The sequence below is a fragment of the Perissodus microlepis genome, chromosome 17 (genome assembly GCF_051167445.1).
Source record: "Perissodus microlepis isolate ML-2025 ecotype Zambia chromosome 17, ASM5116744v1, whole genome shotgun sequence".
In the NCBI taxonomy this organism is placed as follows: Eukaryota; Metazoa; Chordata; class Actinopteri; order Cichliformes; family Cichlidae; genus Perissodus; species Perissodus microlepis.
In genome coordinates this window covers 21,520,306-21,545,024 of record NC_140477.1, presented here as the reverse complement: position 1 = coordinate 21,545,024, position 24,719 = coordinate 21,520,306, and the positions used below count along the sequence as shown (strand labels likewise).

At 41.9% G+C, this 24,719-nt stretch overlaps 1 protein-coding gene and 1 pseudogene across 1 annotated transcript in view; both read right to left on the bottom strand.

Moving 5' to 3' along the window:
- The window catches only part of LOC146369571 (NACHT, LRR and PYD domains-containing protein 12-like), a 335,320-nt pseudogene that overhangs the window by 279,895 nt on the left and 30,706 nt on the right, over positions 1-24,719 (bottom strand).
- The window catches only part of LOC146369572 (receptor-type tyrosine-protein phosphatase R-like), a 39,891-nt gene that overhangs the window by 9,229 nt on the left and 5,943 nt on the right, over positions 1-24,719 (bottom strand). The window contains exons 2-11 of the mRNA XM_084909171.1: positions 24,360-24,634; positions 11,073-11,186; positions 10,849-10,998; positions 9,920-10,027; positions 8,152-8,274; positions 7,224-7,345; positions 6,867-7,007; positions 2,067-2,256; positions 1,657-1,741; positions 514-593 (exon numbers count right to left, since the gene is read on the bottom strand). Coding sequence (XP_084765297.1) covers positions 514-593; positions 1,657-1,741; positions 2,067-2,256; positions 6,867-7,007; positions 7,224-7,345; positions 8,152-8,274; positions 9,920-10,027; positions 10,849-10,998; positions 11,073-11,186; positions 24,360-24,634 — 1,388 coding nt within the window. The remainder of the gene's footprint in view (positions 1-513; positions 594-1,656; positions 1,742-2,066; positions 2,257-6,866; positions 7,008-7,223; positions 7,346-8,151; positions 8,275-9,919; positions 10,028-10,848; positions 10,999-11,072; positions 11,187-24,359; positions 24,635-24,719) is intronic.

Genomic DNA, 24,719 nt, shown 5'->3' with positions numbered 1-24,719 from the left:
GGCAAATACTTTCACTGTGTAGGTCGACGAGGAGCCAGAAGAAAAAGAAAAGGGTGTTTACATTCCAGATGAGTGATAATGACAGCCTGCTTGCTGTTTTTTCTAAGGTTTAGAGAAGATTTAACAAAACAAATGTCATCATTAACTGGACTGAAAAGTTTTTCAAAACCTGAGTAAGTACTAAAATGTCTCCCAGAATAAACACAGCAGCCGAGAGCTAGAACAAAAAACAGGAAATACAAGTATGCCAGGCAAAAATAAATAAATAATACTCAGAGTACAATTTGTTGTTATGCAACTGATCTACAGAAAGAACATGAAAATACAGATGAGTCGATCAAAACAACACAGAAACAGCAAAGAAAACACAAAAAGCTAATTGTCTGGAAAATAATGAATAGAATTTTTTTTTTAAGAATAGAAAAAGGAAAATAAATGAAAACAACAAGTATGTTAAGTATTAGTTCATAAATCGATTGCTTGGACTGCAGGACAGTTTGTGCTGTTACCCACCCGTATGTAGTTAGCATTGATGTAGGTGCTCAGCAGGTCGTTGGAGCTCTTTGACTTTAGGATCACTCTGGAATGAGGGTCTAGGAAACATACCAAGGACAACGGATGAGGACACAAGGAAAGGTACAAAGGAGAAAACTAACGAGAATAGTTTAAATTAAGCTCAAAAACATTCTGAGGAAAAGTATCACTTTTAATCAGCACCTGAATTTTGAAACTCATGTCTCAAAGTTTACCCAGTCTTGTTTCCTTCATCTGAGAAATATTGTGTAAATCAAACTTTCACTGTCAGTCAATCATCTTAAACTTTTAGTACACACTTTAATTTTCTCTAATCTTGATTATTGCAATTCACTTTTCATATGCGTCACTTCTAACACCTTATCAATGCAGCTGACCTCTCCAATCACCTAACCAGGGTCGTCTAACAGTCCCTCGCTATCATATTAAAACCAGAGGTGACCGTGCTTTTAAACTGTAGCTCCCAAACTGTGGAACCGCCTTCTTCAGCCTATAAGGTCACCTGACTCTGTTATTTGTTTGAAATGTCTGCTGAAAACTTATTTTTAGGTTAAAGCTGAGGCTTCAGTATAGTCCTAAACAAGCCAATATATGATGACAGTGGATATCTACCTATAACATCTAGGGTTGGTAGAGTCCTATTGCAGGTTATGTTTTAACGTTTGGAGCACATTTAAGAACAACACAGAATGTGGAACAGAGGAAAGTCTCTGATTGACAGCAGCTCTAGGTGAGCATTCCTTTCTCTTGATTGGTCGGAAGGAAGGAACAGTGCTGTATTGATAACCCCGCCCTCCTCCCAAAGCACGGCTACACAAACCAAAAAGTAAGTGAGTGTGAGTGTGTGTGTGTGTGTGTGTGTGTGTGTGTGTTACATAATGTCTTAATCAGGATAAGTTCCTGGCCGACAGTGTGAGAACAAACTGTGCTCAGAGGAAAATGTATTGTTCTGTCTGCTCATGGGGAAGAGGGAGGTGCGATAATAGCTGTCCTTGCGGTTGTTGGCCTTTGACACTAAGTCCCGCCTACATAATAAAACAACTTCCTGGTTCAACAGGAAATCAGAGTCTGGGATTGTTTTGGAAGTATTTCTAACTCCATAGCAACACTGAGAATACTCACTGGGCAATATGGTCTTATATCTGTTCTTGGTCCCATGATTCGGAATATCCAGCTCCTTGGGATCTATGAAGTTCATTGGGATTTCCTGAGATTTTAGGAAGACAAGTTTCAATTTTATGGCACATTTCTTACCCAGATTAAAACACAATGCACTTTACATGAGTATTATTTCAACTTGACTTGGTTAGTTAATGATCTTTGTAAATGAAGAAAATGCAATGCCTTTCTCTTCTCATTGCAAGAAACTGCCACTGATTTTCTCACATAGAACACTAAAATTCATTATAAAGCTGTTCGATCTATGAACTTGAGGGCATTATGAAAGACTGCATCACTGCATGTAAATCAGCCCTTCAACATTTCAGTGTGTCCCATCAGAAACCCAACCAAAGCATGAAATTCGGGCTCACAGCGAACTCGGTGTGCAGCTTGTGGGTGTTGTTAACGATGTCGCGCAGCTGCTGTCGGGTGAGCAGCCGGCCGGCCGACAGCAGGTACTCCCTGGCCGCTGCCTCCCTGGGGGTTACCACGGCGACGTTAAGGGGCTCCACAGTGCCAAGAGCAGACATGTCCAACACCAAGGAGACATTAGAGCCACGTCTGCAGAGGAAGGATGGGAGGGAAGAGACAAAGACAGGTTTTGTTAAAAATGGAAGGGCTGATCACGCGAACGAGTTCCCTTCCTTCCTACATTTTTATTGCACTTCACTGGTTTGCTGGTTGGGTTTCAGTTTGGGTTGGTCAATTTTAAGGTTTTTCCTGACTCAGAGTTTGCAATTTGATAAATAAAAATCCCCCTTAATGCTTCAGACAATAATTTAACACAAAGAAAAACCAAAACTGGTTGAAAACAATTTTTGTTTATTTTATTTTACAACAGCAGTGATTTAACCTCGGCTCTTACTAAAAACTCTGTTTGGGCTGACAAACTCTTACTTTCATAAGGAGACAACACTCTTCCAGCTGATAACAAACCACCGAACCCAACATCAAAGAAGTCGTCGTGTTCAAAATGGTTTGCTCCATCTGACAAATCACTCACTTTAAAAGCTCAGTCTCATTCCTCCTGTACATCTTCAAACCAAAAATTCAGTTTTAAAATAATTAACTGTTGTTCACCGCCATCATGACTACACACAATCTGGTTTTACGTATGTAGGGGAAACCACCGCCAACCTCAGCAGGGTATATGGTTCAAAGAAGGATTCATTCACTTCTGGGGCTCAAACCCGGTCACAGACAGTCTGTTTGACTGTCTGTGACAGTCCTTCCCATTATACCTACCTACCTTCCCATTATAACAAAAATATAATATATACAATTATTTTACGTTGAGGGAATCTGATCTGTCTGGTGACTGACCATTTGCCAATTAATGACAGATTCCTGCAGTCTCGCTAATCAACAGCTAGCCAACAAATGTTAGCTTATTCGCTAACATTCAAGTCAAGTGCCAAGAGAGCTCTGAATTATACATCGGGGAAACCAAACAACTTCTGCTTAAGCAGATGGCACAACAGGATTCTGAAGTCAATTATTACAAGATGAGGATGTGCACATGGTGGACTGGAAGGAGCACTGGGTTGACTGGGCTGACAAGGACGCCCATTTTTATGAAAGAGGGACATCTCTGAACCAATGAGGGGACCTAATGGTCACAGCAACCAAAAAAGCTGGGGTGCAGCCATCTCCCTCACAGTTTGCATGGTAATTGCTTATGAAGTGGCACTTGTGGCTCATGGTTAGGCACTGGAGCTGGTTTCAGTTGTTATGCAGCTTTATGGTTTATAATGTAGGGAAACCTGTGTCCAGCTGACTGAAAAAGTTACTTTGATGAGTGATGAAATATTTCTTCCTGGATGAATATGCAGCATCCAGATGAACAGACAAACATCCACCTATTGACATGAAAGTCTGGTTTTATAAGACTCATTAAAACATGATTTTTTAATAATTCATGATAATTTTATGAATATTTTCAATTCAAACTGGAACTTTTCATACTTTGTGTACTTTGGTTTTACTTACACATCTTATATTAATTACATGCTACATGCATTCTTCTGTCTAAAACATTGAGTGCTGCCATCCCGTCCAGCGCAGACATATCTGGCTAAATAACCAATGCATTTTACGTTATGCAAGAATCTCGTAATAATCCCTAAATAAACAAAGGAAATTCTTTATTGACAGCAGATTAATAACCAACACAAACTTCATGTTGAAAGAGCAGAACTGCTGAGCTGAACTTGGACATTTTCTGTGTCACAAAAGTGTCGGAACAAAAGGCCGAGAGGTACAGAAGACAAGGTGTGCTTTGATGGGGTTCATGTGGGTGGACTCTCTTCGTCTGACTACGTGTCGGCCAGTTTCCTCTCCAGGATGCTGCTACTTCCAATTTGTCTGATTGGCGATTGGCTGCCATCCAGAGTGGACAACGCACACACAGACACACAAGTGAGACACAGACACCGAGAAAAACATCCTGTTCTCACTCAGAGCCCGAAATCTTCCTTCCTTTTCTTACCTTAAGGAACACTGTGCGTTTAATTACCTCGCTCTGATGTAACCAGAACAAAATGGCCTCCGAGGTCTGAGTGTGATTTAGCGGAAGACTTGGGAGCAGCAGATAAAGCCCTAAGTGCTCAACGTCAAGCTGAGGCGCACAAAGATGTTTTCTTTTCAGTTATGAAACTACTTAAGGGGGAAATGAGCCTCAGCCAAGTTTGAAGGCGACAGCAACTGTATGAAAATGTAAGTCGGTGTTCTCTCAACACGTCTGACTTAGAAAAATGAGGTCAAACTAATTTACTCAACCAAATCCAAGCGTCTCACGACTAAATGTGTCTTATGTAACTAATGTGCCGAAGGGTGACTTTTTAAGGCAAAAACAGATTGTGATATCATCATATTACTGAAACGATATGATGATAAAAACCTACAAAGATGTGAGATAAACTTTAAGCACACCTGCCAATGTTTGCCAAGCTTTTACTCTTTTAAGGTTTGTATTAAGATATTTATGATATCTAACAAAGGGACAAATTGTTGAAAAGAGTGAGTCAGTTTAAGTAAGTGTACACGTTATATAGCACAGGTTGGGAACACAAGAAGAAGACCAAAACTTCACCAGGACTACGGATTCACAATCCTATCGCTTTAAATTTATTAGTAATCTGATAATTCAAAGGTAAGGTGGCAAATTCTTTCCACTCGAGGTGATTCATGTTAAATGCCTGTCCACACAGAAAGTGATTTAGTTGTTGGAGAATGCTTCGAGCTGTTGGTTATCCGCTAGCAGGGATGCCACGCTCCTGCTGAGGAGGTAATCAGCAGGACTCTTTGGTCCCACTCAGAGTTGATAAATTCTGTAATTTGGGATCCACCAACTTCACCTCCACAGGAATTAGTTTGTTTACAAGGCTCAGAGTTTCAGATACTTCACATCAGACAGGCCAAAGAATCTGATTTAGTGGAGAAGTAACCAGTAAAACTCCAGAGCCTACTCCTGCCTTGCCAAATATATTGCACTCCACTCGGGAGAGAAGTCTGCATTATGAAGTTGGAGGTGTCATTAATCACAGCTTTGTCAGCCAGAAGAATCTCCACTGCAAGCTGAAAATGACTTGATTAGGTCTAAGGAAAGAAAACATCAGAGTTTGGGTGAAAGACGCCCTGTATAATCAGGAACTAGCCCTTTATCAACTCCATCAGACCCAGACAGCTCCTGGAGCGAGGTCTCGGCGCACACACAGGATGGACTGAGGGGACAAAGAGGGGTCGTTTTAAACTTTCAACTCGAGACCAAGAATAAAAATGCGTTCATAAGAATCAGTTTATGAAACCTGAACTAACAATACACACCCCAGAGCTCCAAGCCTGAGACAAGTGTGGAAGTGTGTCCGACGGGACCCCTCTATTCATGTAAACACCAGCCTAAGGACCTGCTGAGTCCTCTCTGATAGATATGAACACACACTCTGCAGACTGATTACAGAGGAAACTTACGTGACTGTCTAAATGCAAGCCTTAGCTACTGATAAACAGGCAGACAATAAATTAAAACGGAAAAGCTGAACCCTTCACCCCTACAGTGAGGGGATCTCCTGGCTCCGCTCTGCGGTGCCCTCCAAAGCCACTTGTACCCTTAGAAGGAAGGGTTGCTGCAAATCACTTTTATCCTACGACAACATTTCTATCCTGATGGGAGCGGTCTCTTCCAGAATGATAACACTTCTCTCCAAAGGCTACAAGGGCTCACTGAGTGGTTTGAGGAGGCTGAATATGATGCGAACCAAACACTATGGCCTTCAAAGTCAACAGATCTTAATCCAGTTCAATCCCAAATTTAACATCACAGCTATAGAGCAGCTAACACCATCAAAAGCAACAGCTTACAAAAGTGTTTGCATTTTATAATCAGGAAATAGACAGTACCCAGCTTCAAAGAGGTTTTTCTTCTTTTTGCACAGTTTGTGTCGAACTTGCCAAACACATTTCTCGTGCTTCCAAGTCTTTAGTAACAGCGAGAGTAAATGTTAAGACGCCATGAAATGAGAAGACTGAAAAAAATAAACTAATCATGGATTTAATGTTTCCACCACACTTTCCACCTTGTGTAAGCACATCTGTTCAAAGGCTCATCGTGAGCACGTACACAGCTCAACACCTGCCTGCTCCAACAATCACAGGTTAGAGGTTACGCTACTACACACACACACACACACACACACACACACACACACACACACACACGGACGGAGCGCGTTCTTCCACTCACAAACACTGTGATTGCTGATTAGATACATTTCCATCTGAATATTAAAAAAACATACAGGCTTCATTGCCATTTGAAATTCAGTAGCTTTTTGATCTTACAATATTTTATAATTAAAAAATTCCCATTTTAATATCATTTTCATTTATCCAGATTCCAGCTGCTTTTACATTGTACTGTAGATATGTGTGCTACCACACAGCTGAAACTGTACTGAACCTCTACTGAGCACACGTCAGTGTGACCGGGTCCTACAGTTACTAGTCTGGTTTTATTTAAGATGATGTCTTTTTCAGGGACAGGCTGTCTTTTTTCAGTCCAAACCACATTCAGCACACGTCCAACAGAAGAGTTCAGGTCTTAAAGTGTGATGTTCATGTTTGGTACCGGTGTTGTTTCAACATGACATTTAAAATCCAGAAGAAATTCTTACCTTTCTTGAAGTCCTGCAGCTGGTTTCATCCTGAAGGGGGAGGGGCAGGGCTTCAGCTCGTTATTGGATGTAACTGGGGTCACGCTGGGTGGGGGTATGTGGTTGTTGCTACCAATAATTGGTACAGGTGTGGGGGCGGGGCTATGAGGAGAAAATAGAGTAAATTAAGCCTAGACTGATTAAAAACTATCAAAGCAGCAAGCTGTGGAGCTTCATAACATCATTCCCATTATGAACATCTGCAGATGTTATGCAGCTGAGAAGTCCCGACTTTTAATCAGATTATCACTTTATTAAAACTCAAAACAGAAATTACCAAAGCATCATGGGAAAAAGTCTGTGGCTAAATAAAAAAACCTTGGCAGAGGGACGACAGGTGGGCCGAGGCGATGGCAGGCTGCGATTGGCTGTTGCTGGGGAATGGGTGTGGCTACAGCAGGCAGGAGCTCAGCTTGGACCATGCTTCCTGAAACGATCACCTGAAACACACACACTCGTTAAGTTGCATTCCTGAGCCACCTGGCTGTTTTAAGCTGGGCATACACTGTGCAATTTTTTCTGTCATGTTATTCAGCTCCTGCTCAAACTGTACGATTGAATCCCAGGGGTTCGTCAGTCACGATGCGTGGTCTCACACTATACAGCACAATGCTCTGATGCGACCTGAGTGCTCACACTAGGTGTCTATAACATGAAGCTTATAACACAAAATCTGTCTCTTGGTCTCCCTCTGTCTCTCTCACACACACACACACACACACACACACCTACCTTTGCTAAATTGCTAAAGAAAAACATTGATCAGGCAGCTGCAACTGAGCAGTAATGTCCATCCAACTCTTTTTACGGTTGGTGCAGTCGTGATAAATTTGTGAGGCCACACCGAAAAGGCTCGGATGAGCTTGCCAAAGTTCTACAAGTTGTGCTTTCATCGCTTGTGTCCAGATCACACGCTGCACTGCCGTGCTGCTCCGTCTTTCCACTTCCATTTCTGTTTGCGAGTGCGCATTGTGAGAGGCTGCATTGACATCCTCACGAGTGCCGACAGGATTTCAAACAGGTTTGATTTTCTTGCGACCCTGCGATTGTTGATCGGGAGCTGGTCGTGAGGTGTTAATCGCTTCTCATCACCCCATGTATACTACACGATGCACGACACACGATAAAGGCGAAACTCGGGCCGATCCCCAAAACGGTCGCACGACTGAAAAATCCACTCAAAATGGACCAAAAATCGCACAGTGTAAGCCCAGCATTAGACAAGCACTGGGAGTGTGGTGGTGACCTTGGTTCCCTTTGACCTCTGGGCGGGGTCTGGAGGTACTGTCGGGGTTAGATGGAGGTCAGGGGGTGGAGCTTTCAGCTGTCTGTCAGAAACCTGCACCTTCTCTTTCAGTCTGTACAAAACCTGGAGGAAAAAAAAAGAAAGAAAGATCGAGGTCGGATGCTGCAGAGCGTGAAGGATGGAGCTCGTTCAGATCAGGAACCTGAAAATGTTCTGATCCCAAATGTGAACATCCAGGATTTGCATGCTGGAAAAACAAAAAAACAACAGGAACCTTCTACAAAAAAAATACACTTAAGGATAAATGATGATGTCATTTATTGGTTTTTTTAACATTGCACATTTTAGTCTCTTCTATTTTGTAGAAGAGACAAGTTGAGTATTTTTTTTTGTTTTACCTTCCTGTGGGCCATAATTATTTTATCAAGTTTTCCCACTTCCTTTTTTCTATGTCTTCTATCAGCTGTATTTAATAACTTCTTGCTTTGTGCTGGTTGACTGATTTTCTTATATATTCTCCGTTTACTGTGTTTAATTTATTTTATATAGTTTCTTACTCCTATGTTTTTTTTCTATTCTTTATTATATTAATATTATTTTTTTAAATATATATTTGGGTTGACTTGTGTATTTCCTTCCCATTATTTTTTATTTTCTATTTATTGTATTCAAATGTTGTTTTATTTCCCCCACTCTATTTCTTTTTCAAATACTGGAAAGTGACATTTGTATTCTTAGATTTTTAATATATTACAGTTTTATTCTATTTTATCATCTTTTTATGTTATTCTTATTTTAATGTATTTATTGCTTTGTTTCTTTTGAGGGTTCACTGGTGAGTTTCTGCTTGAAGAGCAACAAAATTTGTCCAGAGGAAAAACAATTTACTTCTCTTTCTTTTTTGTTTTTAAATATAATATTTTAACAGGTTTTCATTCCAATTTTTGGTCTGTTTGTTGGATCTGACATAAATCTGCTAAACCTGTGAATATTGGAACATTGTAGAAAAGGAAAAGGAGAAAAAGGGGAATGTAACAGAATACAAAAAGGCCGAGGCACGCGGAGGTTTGTGTGTGCAGGTGCTCCTTCATGTGGACAAGATGTGACGTGCAACTTTTAAATATTAGTGACTATTTTGTGTTTGCTTTAAAAATTATTTGTTGTTCATATTCATATGATTATGTGATTTTATTTGTTTCTTCTTTCTAATTGGGGTTTATTAATATTTTTTTGTCATTCTAAAAAGATCTATTTATTTACATTTTTGTTTGTTTGTTTTTTTATAACTTTTTATTTTCTTTTTGTATTTTGGGGAGTGACTTTGTAATCTTATTTAATGTTTTTATTAAGTTTTGTTTGTCTCTGTTTGTAATTTTTTCAAATTTTTATTATTTCTAAGAATGAATTAGTTTTCTTTCTTTCTTCTTGGAGAATTCATTTATTTACTTGAAGGCTTCATATGTTCTTCAGTAACTCTCTGACCTAATTACATGCAAGTCAAAGTGCTTGAAGGAGTTCTTGTTAACTGGTTGATTGGATTTACTGATGTGGCAGCTGAGGATTGTGAACCCAGATTTTTCTTTTTGGTGCGGCAACATCGACTAATTAGATTAGCAAATCTTATACCTTCTTTCACTGTGGGATATATAGGACAAGTTTTTATGCTAACTTTATACACATTAGTGAGTGAGTGTCCAGTCTTGCATATTTACAAAAAAACAAACAAACAAACACAAACAAAAAAACAAAACAAAAAACACACACTTACCATCAAGCAGGTGATGACGATGACGAATACAGTGAAGAAGAGGAAGACTGCATAAAAACCTTCTCTGCTCCACACGTGGTCCCTCTGCTCGCCCTGAAGGACGTTTTTCTACAGAGGAAACAAAATTTAAAATCCAGTTTGTGATCATCTGTTCAGGATTTGCTTTATGACCTCCTCACGGTCTGTGTTAGGCTGTGGAGGTGGGAGGCAGATCTGAAGACGTTTTTCAGTCCATCATGATCTAATATTTCCCAACAGGGCTGCATCTGCCAGCTTGTACTTCCTGAGAATATCTGATTTCAAAAAACGTCCACAAAATTATTGAAGCTATTCGTCCAGAATATGTGAACACACTTTTTGTTCTTCACAGCGATTTTACAGCCTTAAGCTGCATTTATACTTGACTTTTAGATTTACAGACTCTGGTTTTGTTTTGTATATTTTTGGTAGCACGTTTTCCAAAACAGTGGCTCAAAAGTTTTTGCACAGTACTTTAAAGATCACCATAAAGAAGATATTATAGGAGCTGCCATTCAGTCAGAGATTAATAACCTCTGACTGAATGCTGTCACTGCAGTCAGAAGTCTGAGAGCATTCGATATTCAAAAACAGATTTTTGGTGGATTACTCCTTTAACACAGCCTGATTGTGGGCATCTGCTTCTCACTGACACCTGTGGGAAGTTTCTGATTTGTTGCTATAATATCGCCACAGAAGAAGAACTGCGTTAGTCACAGCTGCGACTGTGAGTGATAATATTAACTTAACGTATAAAGCTGCTCTGCTCCTCATCTGGCTGATCGATGGCGCTTTAATAGTTCTATTAAACTTTCAAGAGCGGCGCTCTGCCCTCTAATAATCTCAATCCATCCTCCCTGCCTGTCTCCATGGCAACTAATAGGGATGCTTAACAAGAAACACACACACACCTCAGTGGAGACCTCGGTGATGCCAAAGTGTCCCAGGTGGCGATGAAGCACCCTGACGTTCAGTGATTGGATGACCTCCTCGGCGGGGCGGGGCTCGGAAATCCCCAGCCTATCGGAGGACACAAACAGCTCGATGCCATTCTTCTTCTCCTGTAAGAGATGTCTGTCAGTCAGGCAGTCAAGTGAACAGCGGGTGAGCAGCGGGTGATCGACTGGCATCTTACATTCAGCTGGTTGATGTGGACGTGCCCTACAGGAACGCCCAGCGCCACCGCTACACCCTCCCGAAACCACCGAAGAAGACTGACGTTCAGCCTTCTCACATCCACAGCCAGGTACTGAGAGAGAGAGAGAGAGCGAGAGAGAGAGAGAATTATGACACAAAAAGAATAAAATAATGCTCCATTTATTTAAAAGAAACTAAATTTTTGCATCATTCAGTAGGAATTCATAGCAGGCCAAAAATCAAACCTCAGCCATCACAGACCACCTGATGTCGGCTGGATGCTGTTTCCAAAGTCATGGGGGTAAGGCCTAAACCGGACGCGTTTGTGTCGTTTAATGCAATCATCTCACCCAAAAAAAAAAACAAAAAACAAACAAACAAAAAAAACACAACAACAACAAACATAGCTGCCCAGTGCTTAGATGTATAATTATTGTACCAACAAACCATCTGAAGAATCTAGTTTTGGTGAGTAAAATTCTAGAAACTGTAAAACTATATTTTATGGACGCATTTGCCTGATAACCCCAAAAGTCATAGCAGCCAAAAAACTCTACTGATGCAGCTGTGCTAGGATATTAAATCTAGCCAAAAATATCAAACAGCAAATATCAAAAAAGTCATGCAAAAAACAAAAATGCCAACACTGGAGCGTTACAGCGAGTCCACGACCAGTCCAAGGCCTGAAGCCTGTCGATTACATACTGTAACCCCAGGTTCTGAGAACACGGGTGCAGCCGTCTAACACAAAGACCAAAAACATGTCATGACAGTTTTGCACTGATGGGAGGACAATGTGAAGAAGCTGGGAAAGTTATGCTGATCTGAACTTTGATACAGTATGATGGACGGGACTACGAATGCGAGAGCAGGACATTATTAGCTGAAGGCGGTCACCGACACGAGCTGAGCTAGAAACTAAAACTTGGAATTCAGCTGAAAAACACCTGCAGACATCACCTGATTATACAGCGCACCATTTTCGTGATGTTTTCAGATTTGAAATTATTGCATCGTGAATGTGTGTTTAAAGGGGAGAAACAGAGTATTCAGCCAGTCGTGCTTTACTACTGTACTCTCTTTTTCTCCTTGGTCTGACCAAAATAACAAAAATAACAATAAAAAGAAAAAAAAAAGAAAAAAAAGAATGACAGCTCTGAACTGAAGATCAGTCCCGACTCAGACAAATAAAACTGGAAAAATGTCTGTGAAGGTTCTCAGTCATCCAGGTCATCGTAGTCAAAGGAGCTTGCAAAGAAAAGCGTCTGGACTTCTTTAAGTTACTTGAAGACGTTTCACCTCTCATCCGAGAAGCTTCTTCAGTTCTAAGGTCAAATGGTGGAGAGTCCCAGATATAAACCTAGTGGGAGTATCCCCCCACAGAGGGACAAAAGGACCCCCTGATGATCCTCTAATCGCCTGAGCCAAGGTGTGAAACTGGGTGTGGGTCCCAATCAGCCAGAGTTTCGGGTGTGTTCATTGTGAAACCTGGCCCCACCTTATCATGCGAATTCCTGAGGTCAGATGGTCCAGGATGTGAGTGGGCGTTAAGGCGTCTGGGAAGGGAACTCAAAACTGGATTATAGATGGCAGAGAGTTGGTGTCGTAAACCCCCGCCTCTGTTCAAAGATGGTCGCTCACAGTGGACATAGATGGCTTCTATGGAAAAGACTGGAAAAAAACTGGAAAAGAAAACCTAAATAATCACCATGCTGGATCTCCTGCCTCTCCTTACAGAGGAGAGACTTTTGTTCTGTGGCTTCATCACCAAACAGATCAAATCATCCCTCCATCGCCCATCCTGTTATTTTATCTTTCTGTGCTCTCACCCTCCTCCTCCTGTTTGGCTCCTCTGGTTTTCCCAAAAGCCTCTCAGCTTCCAGAAAAAGTGATATGACAGACGCTAATGAGTCACTGAAGTTTACTGCAATCTGTGTGCAAAGAGAGCCAACAGGAAGTGCTTCTTTGGATGAAGACTGACGAGTACACGGACAAAGAGCTGTTTGGTTTAAGTCTCTCATTTCAAAGTAAACTTTATATTTAAGGGAAGTGAAGGTACAGATTTATTGACTTCAAATCCACTTATCAAATCCAAATCCTCCCAGATCCCTCAATGATCATCTCCAGTTGTAATCATTTGCAAACATTACAGATAGATGCAGTTGGCTCAGTTAACAGCAGTTTGTAGACCTGAGCTACTTCAGTAGGGACGGTGGGGCCGGTGGGGGCTTTGTGTGCTTTGGATCAGTTTGACTATGCGGGCAAAAAAAATACTGCTGTCCTTGTCATCTCACACCTGTGCTGAGACACTGCAGACAGCGACAAGCTGAACACACTCCTAAGTGCTGCCACTGCCCTAACATCACACTGTGTGTGCTTGTGTGTGTGCATATGTGTGTGTATGTGTGCGTGCTTGTGTGCGTGTGTGCATGCTTGTGTGTGTGCGCGTGTGTGTGTGTGCGTGCGTGCGTGCATGCTTGTGTGTATGCGCGCATGTGGGAAGTTGTTTACTAATGGCTAAAACAACATGTTCTGCTGCCACTTAATTCAATATGAGGAACAAAAAGCAGAGGCACACAGCTGATGTTATTATCCAACTGCGTCTGGTTGCAGCTCGTTCTGTTAAACAAACATCTCAAACTGCTCGAGAGACACAAAAACACAAACACGTAACCCACTACTGCAGAACTGGACGCCACTAACCAACCGATGTCTGCTCTATAAAGGTGAGCAAACTGAAAAATACCAAAAAATGCTCAAATTAAAGCAGTTTGTTGAGAAACTCATTTAACTTTCACCAACTGACAAACCAAACCAGATGTTTAGTCACAGATGATAAAGAAAATGAGAAACCTACGAAGCTCGAGTCACCACAAAACAGAGAATCAACGATACAAAACAAACCTGTTTGTTTAAAAAAAATGTCAAAGAAACCATCATGTTTATGCCTCAGAAATCAGCTTCACCTGCTGACAAACCAAAGTATTCAGTTTTCTGACGTGAACAGCTACACAAAATGAAAAATCTCAGATTTTAGATGTTTAAACTTCTTCAGTAATCAAAATAAAATGTTTCTCTGAACAGTTTGCTGAGACTTAGCTTCACAGGCTGAAAATCTCAAAACTCTTACTGGCTCAAATAACAAGAAAAAGAGAAAGAAGAAAAAGATGAATCTTCAAAATTGTAAAAGTTTTGATATTAACAAATTAAAAAGTTCTCAATAAGAACCACTTCATTTTCCTCAGTGCTTTAAAATGCCTGGAATGGTCACCCAGTGAACTAAATACCTTCAGATTATTGACAAACTGTTTCAATGTGAAGAACGACCCATCAGCTGAGTGAAAGTTAAACAGAGAAACGGTCAAATACAGAAAGAAGCTCACCGAAGTTCATCCTCAGAAGCAGCTGCAGTCTTAAATGGATGTCAGTGAAAGAGGAAAAAAAAACAAGCAAACCACCAACAACACCTACACAACCTTACCGAGCAAACATGCAAACATTGTTGATCCTCGCCGTCTGCCACAGGAAGCTTTTCACTGAATGAACAGACACATACACAGAGGCAGGCGATGCGCCTAGCAGTCAGGGCTCAGGGACTTTTTGCTCTATTTCCTGATCTCTTATTGGCTTAGAGGAAGAGAGAGCTCAACCTGCTACCTGATTGGCCGTTGTCCCAGTAATGCCATTATCCCGCTGTGCTTCCTGTCGAGATCAGGTGCTATTTCTGTCCCACACACACACACACAAATGTTAATAACAGCTAATTAGCTGATAGCCTCCGGTCAGGTGGGAAGGGAATCTAATTTGGTTCAATGAAAAAAAATCAGAAAGAGAGGGAGGCTAAAGTAGTGCAGATAAATAATAAAAACATAAAAATATTTAAGAGGTGGAGAAGAGGAACAAGAAAAAGTGCAGGAAAAAACAAACTCAAAAGCAGGAAAGGGAAAAAGGGCAGTAGGGCATTAAAATCAATCAGAGCAGCAGCGATTAGGCAGCTAATTGAGTAGTTGGTTAACAGAGAAGTAATGCAGCTATTTTAAGTAAATAAACAGAAAAGCCAATTAAAGTCATCACTGTGGCCTCTGAGGAACTGACAGACTTTTGTCCTCTTTAGCTCCCTAAAGAGGACAAAAGTCACACACACACACACACAGATGAAGGAAAAAAAACAGGGGAAGAGGGACAGTGAGAAAGGGCACTTAAAAAGAGAAAGCGAGAGAAAAAAAAAAAATATATATATATATATATATATATATATATATATATATATATCTCTATCTATCTATCTATCTATCTATCTCCTGGATCACTTGTTGAGAGAAAAAGAAAAGAAAACAAGCAAAAAAAAAAAAAAAAAGAGAGCAACATAATAAACACAACATCATCGCATTAATCTAGCTAAGTGTAAACAGCAGTAAATACTAAATATTGAATGCTGTGGTGCAGCACGCAGGACTGACAGCGCACAATGTGCTTTGAGGTAGCAGCCAAGAAAGGTGTAGTTTATGTCTATGGACAGTGAACACCCGTGTGCACACCTGTGTGGATCAGCGCGCTTGTATTCAAAAGGTTTCCCCATGTAACGGTCTGCTAGAGGGTATAGGGAGCCATAGCCCGTCCCCCAGGGCATGAAGCAGGCATGGAGGAGATCCAGGCCCCAGAGTGCGAGAGCCCAAGGAGGACCACCGGAGGGGCATCCGTGCCACCCTCCTGGGAAGAGCTGAGGAGAGCCCCAGACGAGGGGTCACCCAGCAGCCACGGGGCTGCACTGGCGTGCCCGCCGGCTCTGCCAGCAGCCAGCTGTGCCAGAATGAACCGAGCCGCAGGCCCAGAGGCCGGAGGCCCGAGGGCCCCCTACGCCCCGGAAGAGGCCTGACCGAGCAACAGGCGCCAGGCCCTGCCACCGGGAGTGAGCTGGTACATACCTAAGCGCCCAGCCCCGGACACCAAGAACCACCAACGCACCGACCCCTGAGGGCATCAGCCACTGGCAGGGAGTGTGGTGAGGGGAGATAGGCCTCCATAGCAGCTGTAGCATTTGTAGCTGAGGGTTTCAACTTCCGGGTAACAAGGAAATGATGTCATTCACGTAGATTACTGATTGGCAGCGCTAACTCGAAATTTCGAGTTATTAACTCAAAATTTTGAGCAAAGTCAAAATTTCGAGCGACTTTTCTCAAAATTTCGAGTTATGGATACTTTTTTTTGTGGCGGAAACAGGCTTCCATAGACCCAGACTCTTTACAGCAGAAATAAACATGTTTACAGCCTGACAGAAACAAGTTGGTCTCTGTGGACAGATCCCTCCCTTTCAAATTTTTTTATAGCTTATTCATCTGGAAATTTGAGTTAGGGGCAAGGCCTCTTTGACTGACAGGAGGATCGCGACCCAGGTGGGTGTAGCTGCTAGCTGTATGCTAGGCTTCAGCTCAGCTAACTGGAATCCCTGTACTGGACCTGTGGATTGCATTTGTACTGTTGGAGTCCTTTTATTTGCGATTATCTGATCAATAATATGGCTGCTGGGCAGCAAATCGTACCAACAGACCATCTAAAGAAAGAAATTCCAGCCCATGGACACTGTATAGCCAACCAAGCAGGCTAGCATTAGCCAACTCCTCCAAATGTGGTACTTCTGGTTCCAGTAACAAGGTGTAGTCTTGGTCACAGTGTCTACGTTCATCTGAGCCTTGCCGGAGGTTCATCACAGGGAGTTTTTGCTTCTCACTGTTGCCAAGTGCTTGTTTTTGGGGGTTTATTTTGGGGGTTTCCTCTGCATTATGGTAGGGTCTTTACTAGTGGTGCAACGGATCAAAGATCTCACGGTTCGGATCAGATCACGGTTTTAAGTCACGGATCGGATCAATTTTCGGATCAGCAAGGAAAAGAAAAAAAAATACAAAATTTTAACATTTAACTTATTCAAGTATTTTTTGCCTATTAAAAACATTCAAATCAAGACTCATTCCACGGAATTATATAAAAACAAATTAAGGTGCAATATAGGGCAGTACAGGGCTTTGTATCTACCACTCCGCTGTGATATAACGAGCGGTCACGGTCACGTGGCTTTCCGTTGCCCTGGAGGTCCACCCATTTGTAGTTGGGCAACAGAAGATGCCTGGGACAGTTCAGCCATAACTTATACATAACTTTTCCTGCTCATACATGCCTGGGTACAATCTTGTCACTAAAGTGGACGCGCAACGGGATATCATAGCGTGGCTCAAGCACGTTCGTCATAGTTTAAACCCCTTGTTTTGCACAAGGAAATACGGCCTCCCGTCTGTAGCTAAACACCCGAGTAGCTTTTGTAATAGTTTTAGCCCGGTCGGATTGGGCAGCAAAGGGCTGCTTAAATGCCGCACACTCCTCTGCTCCTCCACTTGGACCGGTAGCGCTGGCTATAACTATCGCTTGACAGACTGACCACGTGCACCATACACATACTTTTTTTTCTTCTTTTTCGAATCTTCGGATCACGTGCGTGCCGAACCGTGGAGTGGGATCGGTTCGGATTAACCGTGATCCGTTGCACCACTAGTCTTTACCTTACAGTATAAAACGTCATGGAGCAAATGTTGGCATTATAAAAATAAAACTGAACTGAGCTGAAATGCATATACCTCTTCTGCATATGGATAACGTTGCCTTGCCGGATGACAAATTAAAGGAAAAACCAACAAAAAGGGTTGAGTATAAAGGTCAGGCCAAGAATGGTGGGTATTTAACAGAAATATGCAATATCATTAATAACAGAGATAGCAAAACAATAATCCATGCGGAGAATTAATTTTGACTGCTTGACATCACCTAATTACTCAGACTGACACAACTTCAGTCAGAGCTGGTAATATTTTCTGTACCGTGAATTTAATCACATTATGATTTTTTTTCTTTAAATAACCGTCTCCGTGTGGAATCTGCCTCAGTCTCTTTTTCCTTCCATTGTGCAGCTTCTGTGCAGAGCGCTGGTGGGAAAAACGTGAGCGACACGTGACCTCCAGCTCAGTGAGATCTCACACAGACACACACACGGCTGAATGAGTGGGATAACATGAGGTTCGATTATTCATGCTTGTGTTGTTTCCTTTGAGAAAAATTACTGCAGTTGTATTTTTATCAGCACAGAGTGGTATCATGACATCAAATCTCCTTATTCTATTTGAAGAGTTTTTTTATATACTTAATTTATTTCTGTTAGTTTATATTATATTTATAATAACTGCATTTACTGGTTATTTTCAGTGTGTGTGTGTGTGTGTGTGTGTGTGTGGGGGGGGGGGGGGGGGGTTCTCCTCAGCACAATGAACTGATTATTACCCATCTGAATATTTTTAGGATACAAAGGCTCTTTAAGAATCTGTAAGAGGCTGGTAAACAGTAGGGCTGGGTATCGTCTCTGATTTCTAGAATCGATTCGATTCCGATTCACAAGGTCCTGAATCGATTCGATCCACGATTCAATTCGATTGGATTTGAATCTGGGAAATTTTGCCTCAGTCAGAAATATTATAATTCAGATCAGTACATTCACATATTTTTGTATCTATAAAAAGGAAGCTGACACTTTCGAGACTTTATCAAAGGTGTGAGCATCACAGCAGATGCCTTTGTGTCAAAGTAGCTGAAGATAAAACACAGAAAAACATGAAGGTGATTTTCCTGGCCTGGGATTTTATAAAAATATTCCACAGTACATCAAAAACGAAAGAAAACCATTAACCAGCATATGAACATTACCTCTGAAGTTACAACGGTTTTATTAGAGACACGGCTAAGCGTTTTGCATTTTGCATAATTTTAAAAAGTTTAAATTTGTTCAGAAGCCTATTGAACGGCAGAAATTAGGTTTTCTTTTCGGAAGTAAGTAAAAGGAAAAAAAAAAAACATCAGCCGACAGCGCTGTAAACAACGGTAGTCTTGTGCGTAACAAGCAAGCGAATAATGCAGAAAACAGATTTCGGGGATAGACGGGAAACTGTTCTTGAAGTATACAGCGGGGGGAGCTGTGCATGAAGTGTGATTTTATCGTGTTGGAAGCAAAACAGTAAACGTCAGAGGGAATTCATGACGATGTTTATGTGAAGCGTAGTTTGGATCTTCTTTTGCTGCTGGTTCGGTCAATATTGTTTGGAGAGAGATAAAACTAACAGCTTTAGAATCAGCGCAAAAAGGGCGTGAACACAAAGCGCGGACCCGCCGAAACATCAGAATCAGCGAGCTGTCGGCTTTCAGCCCCGACCGCGTCCGTGCCGTCGGGTAAGACCGATTCTGATCCACGGGTCCGCGCTTTGTGTTTACGTCTTTGTGCAGAATCCGTGTACCTGCTCTCATTTACTGTTTTAGCTGTTTGGTGGTTGTCAAAATTTTGTGACGTTTCACCTGAGATTCTGGAATTTCGGGCAAAATACATTTATATTAAAAAATCGATTCAGGATTTTAATGAATCGATATCACGTTATCCAAGCCAGAATCGATTTGAATCGATGAATCGATTATTAAAACCCACCCCTAGTAAACAGTATAGAGTGCAGTGCTAACACACGATGTTTCACTTACTAACGTAAAGACTTTCAGTATATTGATATAAAAATGATTTGAGTACAGGAAGCAGTAATGGTGGTAGGGTTTGGGGTGGGTATTACACTAGATTAACATCCACCCCTTTTCACAATTTACACCTATTTGGACACCCACATGGAAAAGATGTTAAAAACACAACACAAACAAAACTGCGCCCAGGGATAAAAAAGGGAAAAAGGAAGCTGGAATGAAATCAAAATGCAATGATTTGCAAATCACAAACCCTGAGAGAAACACCATTTCAAAAAAAAATCATTTTGAATTTGGCAGCTCCAGAAAGCTGGAATCTAGCAGGATTCTAGCTGCTCAGCAGTTCCGGGTCTTTGTCGTATTTCTGATTTCATGATGCTCCAGATGTTCTCAGGTGGTGAAAGATCTGAAGTACAGGCAGGCCAGTTCAGCACTGCACTCTTCTAATATGAAGACATGAGCACTGATAACAAACCGGATGGTCTCTCTTCTCTTTAGTTTGGAAGAAGTGTCCACGTTTTTTTATTAACTTTCCACTTTGCTTCGCTCCATTTTAGTCCAGAGAAGATAGCAGCTCATCTGGATTCTTCTTTGCATGACAGAGCTTTAACCTGCAGATGTGGATAACATCTGTTTGTAATGCAGTGCCGCCTGAGGGCCCAAAGATCGGAGGCATCAAATATTGATTTTTAGCTTTGTCCCTTACACACAGAGATTTCTCCAGATTTTCTGAAACTTTCGAGGACATGTCGTCCTGTAAGTGACAAGATATTCAAAGTCTCTACAATTTTACACTGATGAACATTATACTGAAATTTTTCTACAATGTGTAGACACCATTTTGTAGATTGGTAAAACTCATTTTCACTCATTTTAAATCCAGCATGTTTCTGACCTGCTGCACCATTTCCTTTTTGAGCCTTTCGTTGCTCCCGTCCCAACCATTCTGCAATGTTAGCTAATATTGTTAAAGTAGTAAAATAAAAGAACTAAATATAAAGAGAAGTAGGACTAAAATAGTCTCACTTGACTAAAGATTTAAACTATGCATTTAAAAGTTAAAAATCACTCAACGACACTAGCATGAACGTCAAAGCAAACCTGTAGACAGACTTTAGGAGTTAACCGAGCAAACGCAGAGCAGTGGATGAATCATGTTCATCTCTGTGGGTTTGAAGTGGTGTCAAAGTTCCCTCCACCAGCAGTTATCTCACACACACACACACACACACACACACACACACACACACACACACACACACACACACACACGTGTGTAGGCAGAGATATGAACTCAGTCACCCGCCCGCTGGTTTGGGTCTGCATGTTTAAACATTGGCTTTGCACATTTGAAAATTTGAAGGTTTTTCAAACTCAACAAGAAAAATTCAATAATCTGTCTCCAGGAAAAAGTTTGACTGCACATCTGTGAAAGCCCTGATGTAGTTACTGTATAAGAATACACGACAGCACTGTTCACCCAGTGATTTTTCACATTCACAGAGGGACGCCTCCAACGTGCCCCTTCTGCATCAGACATCCTGCTAAAGTGGTAAACCGTTGCACTTTTATATCAAGTACAGCAAAATCTGTGTGCAACAACCAGCTCACACATGCAGTGAGAAGCTGACAGGGAAACAAAGGCCACACACACAGACACACACTCACACACAGTAGTGTCTTCCAGGAATGCGATGGGATGCAGAGACAGGAGGTGACTGGGTACCATCTGGGAGTTACGCAACCGCTCCGCCTCTCTCAGCTTCCATCATAGCATGTTCCTTGAGTCATATTATGTTGACATATCACAACAGAATAATAACAACAACATGAGATTCAGGAAGAGGTTTGCACGTCTGCATATTCAAGAAGTGCAGCAGAGGAGTTTGAGAGCAGCAACTGTAGGAGTTGTGGGGGTGGACAGAGAGAAGGGGAAGTTTCAGGTTTGTAGGTAATGTAGGTGGCTCGATTTTTGTCTTAAGCTTATGCGCATCATACTTTTATTAGACTAAACAACGCAGAGCAACAGCCTGTAAGTAATCGTAGGTAAACAGTGAAGTTCTAGCAGGCCTAATTTTTTTGTCATCCACGAACAAAAACAGGAAACTACACCTTTAAGGTGGATGGTGACACAGACTCAGGTAAGTGGAATCCCTGAGCTGGACCTCTGGACTGTGTTTGTGCTGTCGGAGCTTTTTAATGCACCGTGGCCACCAAAGAGTTAGATCAGTGAGTGCGGCGAGGCTCAACTGTGTCACAGAAACTCTCCGTCCATTAGTGGTGAAGTGATGGCACGGCAGCAGCCTGCAGGGATGGGTCATGTGACCACACGGGAAGTCAGTTAACACAGAAACGAGTTATTCAAGTGTACACTGCGCCTCACAGCAGTTTCTCATTGATAAAAGCAGAAAGGTCATCAGGGGACATGAGGGGCTGAAAAATCAAGTCATTGTGTCAGAAAATCTGACCGTCTCTCAAAAACAGGCTGACTGTGGCCCAGTGGCAGTCAGAGATAACTCACCAACAAATTAGCCGCACAATTTAATTAAAACTAAAATTACACACAAGCGTTTAACTTGGAAACCACGAAGGAAATAAACACCTGCTTACGAAAGAAAAAAGAAATGCCAGAGTCCAATAATGTACTCTTCGTACTTTAACCAAAAAGTGCTATTGTATTTTAATACATCTCATGTTTATTACCTGCTCATACCAGCTGATGTGACCCTGATTAACTGGTCCCATGAATGTGTTAATTCTTTAAATACAAATTTCGATTTCATATTATTTTCTCACAGCAGTCCTTTCAAATGTTCTTATGTTTTGGTCTGTGTGTGTTTTATTCATTGTGCATTGTGAAGGGTGACCTATGCCCCACTGGAAGGACCCCCCATCCTGCAGACTGATCCAAAAACAAACACAGAGGGAGACTGAGCTGCAGAGACAGACAGGTAGCCATCTGTAAGCTCTCAGCATCCTCGCCCGTCTTTTAGTTTCCACTGGAGGTTTCTTCACATTGCCTCTACTCCTACAATGCATCTGTGGCGATGACACCATTGACTGCTTGGCGAAATATTGTGGGAGTGTTGGTAGCGAGACTTCACATTTCAGGCATGTAGAGATTCAGTTAAATGAATCAGCAGCAGTGTTTGTCCTATAAATAAATCTCTCTGCCTGCTGTGAATCAGACCAAGTATCAGATGACTGACCACAGCTCTGAAGACGTACACAAGGAATCAATCATGAAATCCAATATGTGGTACAGTGGGGAGCAAGCAAATGGTAAATGAAGACAAAAATAGTACAGGAAATATTTTACTGTGTTCACATGATGACACATGAGCTCCTATAACTAGAGTCACGCCCTGGTGATCTCTGCTTCTCATATATAATAAAAGTGGCTGCTTGTGTTCAATAGTGAGGAAGTCTGGACACCACTAATAGTGGTAATTACTAATAGTAATACTACAATCAAACCCCAGCAAAAACGAGCTTTACAAGTAGTTGTTCCACCTTCTGCTAGAGTGAAGAGCAGCCAATCAGAAGACGGCTATTATAAAGGAAGAGTTGCCCGAGTTGTTTCAGACACAGGATGAATATTCACATTTATACTATGACTCATGCAGTTACAGCAACAAGCAAATGAAAGAAATTTTTTTTTTTTTTTTCCACAGACCCGCTGGAAAAAAAAAAAATCCTCATGAGAGTAAAAATAGTCCAAAAAAAGATTTATGGATGTGTTCTTTGCTGAGAGGAACACACCTGAGCATCAGTGTGAGAACACAGCACAGCTGAACCTGCAGTCAGAATCTGGGTCACAGAAAAAAATGTTATGGCTTTCCAACATCGTTATTTATAAGGAGAGCTTGTTGGTGTCATCATACCGTCGTCTAGCACTGCCATCTTTTACCCGCCTATCTCCCTCATTCGTCCACCTGTGTCGTTGTCTCAGCATCGCTGTGAAGGTCACTGCTGTTTGTCCCCGAGTTACGCAACCACCCCATTGTGAAGGTAAAGTGGGTCTCTCATGCACACACACACACACACACACACACACACACACACACGATCAAGGTTACCATAGCAACAGTGAGTGCAGCATCTCTCCTCCTCCTCCTCCCATGATGTGGATAGAGCAACGTCTCACCCATCATTCACTTCCTGCCCCTTCACTGCGACCTCTGATCTTCTCAGCATGAGCTGCCTGTAACCTCCCTCACCCCGTTTATCCAACAATCATATCAACGGTGGGAAAATAAGACGACTGACTCACACCATCTAGAAATTCCTTATCTGCAGCCTTCAGCTGCTGGAATTTCACCAGCTGTCAAACTGACATTTCATCACTATGGATTCCTGTTGGTCGGATTTACTTCCAGGGCTTAAAGCAAGGAACATTTTTGTGTCTGAAATATATTTCAGAAACCAAACATCCTCTGCTAGAAAGAATGCATTTTTCAGCACAGACACTCAGTTTTCTGTATTCTGGTGAATTTATAAAAACGAACTTTTCTGCATCGATATAAGAGAAAGCCAAATTCCCTTCTAATCCCCAGTTTTGGTAGTACACATCATAACATGCTAAAATCATAACGTGACAAGCTGTAAACCCAACGGACAGTTAATATGACCGTGTTCATGTCCAGACTGAGACCCTTTCACACTCCTCAGTTTGTGTCAACATAACATGTATCCTAAGAATCCTGATGTCAAATGGCTGGTTACTCACCACAGTAACCAAATGTCGTGCCGATATAGCGGCATGCTCCGGCTGCACCTCATGATGTGGTCGTGCCAGCAGGTTAAGGCTTTGCTGGCCGGCGGGCTCCTGAGGAAACAGACCATCAGGTAGGTCTTTGGCTAATCTGGCAGGGTGCTGATGGTGACGATGATGATGGAGGTGGTGCTGGAACTCTGGCAGTTTGTTCACTTCCTGATGACCATACAGAGATGGAGGGAAACGACCCAAGTGGCGGAAAGGTGAGGCCTCATTGGAAGATGATTCTGTGGGGGGGGGGGGGGGGGGGGGGGGGAGAGAGAGAGAGTGTGTTAGTTTAGAATTCCTGCAGTGGATAATTTCCACAGTCCG